Raw genomic sequence first — 4,865 nt, forward strand, 5'->3', positions numbered from 1 at the left:
GGGGGGGGGGGGGGAGGAGAAAGTTCAGGCTTTTGATAACCAAGAAAATTCACAACATCTATTTTTATTTGTGTTATAGCAATTTTGTCTGGGACCTCATTAGTGAGAGTCAACAATCCTAGGAGAGCCCTGCACTCTTCCATTGAAGAAGAGAACATATTTTATAAACATCATGACTACCAATGTTTAAAGAAGTTCATGGCAAACAGATCTTGCTATATTAGAGACCTCTAGAACTATATGTCCTCAAAACCTCTGTGGGCTCACCCATGCCTGGAGGGCCAAGACGTACTTTGAGAAATTCTATAAGGTCAATACTGCAATCAGCTTCCACCTACTTTGGCCATACAGCCACTGCTATAACAGATTTCAGAGCACCACAGGTACTGATCGTTTGAAAAACCTGTTCTCTATTGTGACAAAAGCAACAAAATAACTTATACTTAATTATTCTGGGTTCTTGGTGTGGATATTTTTATTTGGTTTTGGATGTTGGGTGTTCCAAATTTCTCTCTCCAAGGACAACTTTACAACCCTAAAATTAAACAGCCATTTCATAAAGTAATTTAACACTTGTGTTTAGTAAGCTCTATCCTAATTGCAGGCTTTCAGTGAATGAGTTCTCAAGAATGCTAAAAATCATCACCGCAGACACCAAATGACAAATCTATAGGGAAATGTATAAACTTGAAACAGAAGAATCTCTCCCCTCCCCCCAAAAAGACCTAAAGAAATAATTATTGCATTAATGACCTTATAAACTAACTGATTAGTATTACTCACATTATAAGATATAAGATTCAACTTTATCTAACTGAACACTCCCTCACATTTTTCATTAACCAGCAACATACTTTTTTTATTGCATTTGGGGAACATTCTCTCTCATAATGCCAAAAGGTATGAGTTAGTTATGGACTTCAATAGCACCAGTGTGCAAGATAGGTTAGCAATCCTGGTGACAAGAACACAGGCTACAAGAGTTTTCAAACTCAGAAACAATTGTAACTGAATAATCCCAGCAAAGAAAAAAAAAAAAACCCAAGAGGAATTAGCCGAATTTAAAATGTTTACTTCAAATCTTAAAACAGAGTCTGGAACTGGTTATTTCTTGCCCGTACTGTTATTTGTACAATGTGTATTTAAAAAAACAACAAGCTTTGCTATGAACACTTTAGGGCAAACCCAACCATCAGTGAAGTGTGTAAGAATTTTTCTATGGATTTCACATAAGTACCAATTCAGGCTCTCCTACTATATTAACCTAAGAGTCATACTGTGCAAGTGTTTCACATTATACTTAGCCACTGCATTATGTTGGATTTCATAAACGCCCAGTGTAACATTCTGACCAGCCAGAAATTTCCCAGTTCATTAAAAATAAGAAGTTCCTAGGCTAGGGACAAAAGTTACACATAAACCAGTTTAAGCTGTCAGAAACTAGTTTAAACTTGTAAAGGAGCAGAAGTTCAGTGCTTATGAACTGCTTTCAAAATGACCAAAACTGGTTTAAGATAAACCTGGTTGACTGTAGTATCAAACTTAACTGGGCTGGCAGGGAGCACCGGGCCAGGAGATAGCCCGCTCCTGTCTAGGGTTGGGACACTGCTTCCAGCCCCCAAGGGGCTGCCTGCTGCCAAGACACAGACAATGTTCCCTTGGCCTGCAAAATGGAGCTCCCAACCCTGGCTCCCTCAGGGGCTTGGAAAGAGCTGCAGGGGAGGGGCACGAGCCAGACCACTGCCCCAATCCACTGGTGGAGCAGGTGTTCCCCAGCCTGTTCCCCACCCATCTCCATGATCACAAAGCTGAGCAGGGAATAAGGTCCCCAGCCCCTGCCAGCAGAGAGCTCCCAGTGCTGGCCCCAGTTGCAGAACTTGGGTGGGAGATGAGGATCTCCAAGCACCATCACGGCGCTCAGGCTGGGAGATAAGGATCTCCCAGTCCTTGCTCCCCCATGTTGGAGGGGTGGAGGGCACGGAAGGGCTTGGAACTCCCCACTGCCAAGGCAGGGGGACATAGTCCCCACCCAGGCTCTAGTGGTGGGGCCTCTGGAAATGCTGGTTCTTAGCTTTCACCTTTTTTTTTGACCATGGAAAAATAATGAAATTCTGCTGCTGCAAAGAACCTAGAAAGACCACAGCAGGTCAGAATGTTTTTGAATCTATGGATTCCTATTTGGGTTTATCTTCAGAATTGTGTAGATGTTTGCATACTGAACAATACTAACATTGCACAGCACCATTAAAAGGATCTCACAACATCCTGGTTAAGAATTACTGCTCTATATCAATTTCTACCAAGGACAGTTACAACAGGGAAAGGGAAACAATTACAACAATTTTCTTTACAACTGAACTGTACCAAGTTTTGACTGTATCCCTAGATTATGCTATATCCCTACAAAAAGTCAAAAGTTTAATACAAACACCATTCAAGACAACAGCAAAGTCATATGGCCAGTGCAGATGAGGCCTCACTTCAGAGCCCGCAAACTGGGATTTGAGGATAACACGTTAAGGTTAGACCGAGTAAAAGTATTGTAAGTATTAGGCTGGATCCGATATTCCAAAGTCCCTTTCAGCCCTAGTGTCTATGAAATTATTTGCTTGATTACATGCTTTGGCAAGGCTTACAGCAAACTTCTCTAACCAACCCTGCAAGGGAACATTTACAAATTGGTCTTGAAGTAATAAATATCTAGTTAAACACCAGAGCTGCATACTCTACTGCCTCAGATAATGAATTTACTTTTCTTCTCAGACTGAACAGTCATTTCCCACTGTAAACATGCCTATTTCCTGCCAAGTTCCTTCACTGTAACCATTTGCAAATACAGACTAGCAGCTGTTCTACGGAATAGCTTTGTTTAGAAAGGAATTTAGGAAAAAGGCACACGCAAAACCACATCTCAGAACTTACTTAAAAATAGCCTACATATAGAAATTTTATAATTAAAAAATGTTAAAGACTTGCAAACCTGCATGTTCTCCCTGCTCCATGTATGTGGAGTTTTGTTTGCCAAAAACTTTAGATCCTGAATAGCAAGTCTCTTCACAGCCTTCCTGGGATCATTCTTTAAATACTGCAACAAAAGCTGAATCTGTAACAAGAAAGTGATTAATTTTTTTTTTTTAAGTAAAACCCTGCAAGCTTCTCATAAAAACAAATAGAAGCAGTGGTCATATGAGGTTTTCTTTTTTAATAGGAGCTCACTAAAGAACTATATATGCATCTTCATCAAAAACTTTCAAAACTGTTCAAAGCCTAGATGGCAGCCCCACTACAAGGTTTTTCTTAGCTGGGAGAACACTCCAAATATTGCCATTAAAACAAAGAATATGATGTATTTTTGGTTGTTCTTTTAGGATGCCAGTTACCTAGCCTGTCAAACGGAACTTGCACAGTGCACAGAAGTTACCCAAACCAGGTATGTAACCTCAGACAAATCTATTCCATTAGCCTAAGAGCTGACACTGGTAAACACTGTGATCTTGCATCCCAGATAGGCTCAGGGCAGATCAAGAGATTTTCATGACTATTGCTACACAAGGCCGAATGAACTAAATCTCATATTTAACTTAGGTATGGATTTAGCATGACCCACCATGTCTGAGCCTGTAAAGTACATTATATAGACATAAAAGATCATATTCCCTACCAAACTAAGGATCACTACTGTACCATGGCTCGACTTAATATTTTTAAACTGACAAGAAATTCAAGTTCTTTTAAGATGATTTATAAATATGTGAATATTTAAATTTACAGTATGCAGCTGAACTTGTGGGGATGTCCCTGCCACTGAAAGAAAGGGATAACATAAGGGGTCAAGAGTATATTCAGAGGCTTGGATGTAAGAAGCAGAGTAAGGTTTGCAAGAGAAGAAAGGATGCTCCACTCTACAGGCTCACATCCAAGAGGAGCAAGTTATGTATAAAGTGTCGTCTTCCCAGATTGGGAGGGGAGGTATTAAGGGAAGTCCAGAGATCAAAGTGGATGAGAACAGTGGCAGTTCTACATAGCACGGTCACTATGATGTAACCATCTGTCTATCAGAAAACTGAATTTCAGACTCGATTTGGGGTTTTTGTTTATTTACTTTCAAGACATTCAAAAAGTACCTGTTTGGGAATATCAACCAAGGAGGAAGCAGCAAGTAAGGTAAAGGTGTGTAGTGTAACAATGACCATCTTGGTAGAAGGATAGGATGTCACCAGCTGTTGTAGAAGCTGGCGGGAGCTGGAAGCTAGGCTAGCATCATGGTGCATGTGCTGTAGTATGGGGATCAACTTCAACTTCAAATCCACTGGAGTTGCCAAACCTATTGCATATAAAGATGATATAGTTAGCTGACAGTAATCACCTTTACTTGGTATCATGAACTTTTCAAAAACAAGATAAGCCCTAGCAATGCCTAGAGCATAAATATGCCCAAAGTCTAATTCACCATGAAGTACTTTGGAAAGTGCTTTGAATATTTACATTTGGAATGACACCAAAACAGCAGTTATGAGGCAACCCAAGACCACTTGATGGTTCACTTCCTCTCAAACAAATCAGGCATTTCAATGGAGTATAGGGATGAGGAAGCAAAGAATTCTTACATTTAAACATGAGAAGAAACAATATTAAGAAACATTAAAGCTATTCCTGTTTACTGAAGCATTTGATTCATAGACATACCTTGAATCATTTCACTAATTTTGTTACATATTCCTCCAGCAAAATCCCTGTGAAGAAACAGAAAAGGTTAGGTTTAGTTTGTGTAAGACAAAACCTAACAGGTTTGCCAACTGTTGCAGTTATAATTTAATGGTCAAAGAAACCAGGAGAGTGAGACTAAAAAAAAAAAAAAAAAAAAC

The 4,865-nt window shown here is 39.7% G+C and overlaps 1 protein-coding gene across 2 annotated transcripts in view; it reads right to left on the reverse strand.

Moving 5' to 3' along the window:
- Positions 1–4,865, reverse strand: part of INTS7 (integrator complex subunit 7) — a 43,373-nt gene that overhangs the window by 23,412 nt on the left and 15,096 nt on the right. For both annotated transcript variants that reach the window (XM_019516426.1, XM_019516427.1), the window contains 3 exons: positions 4,687–4,733; positions 4,125–4,324; positions 2,981–3,103 (listed from right to left, as the gene is read on the reverse strand). In XM_019516426.1, coding sequence (XP_019371971.1) covers positions 2,981–3,103; positions 4,125–4,324; positions 4,687–4,733 — 370 coding nt within the window. The remainder of the gene's footprint in view (positions 1–2,980; positions 3,104–4,124; positions 4,325–4,686; positions 4,734–4,865) is intronic.

This window comes from Gavialis gangeticus, unplaced genomic scaffold (assembly GCF_001723915.1).
Source record: "Gavialis gangeticus isolate Ggan-Ray unplaced genomic scaffold, GavGan_comp1, whole genome shotgun sequence".
NCBI classification, from domain to species: domain Eukaryota; kingdom Metazoa; phylum Chordata; order Crocodylia; family Gavialidae; genus Gavialis; species Gavialis gangeticus.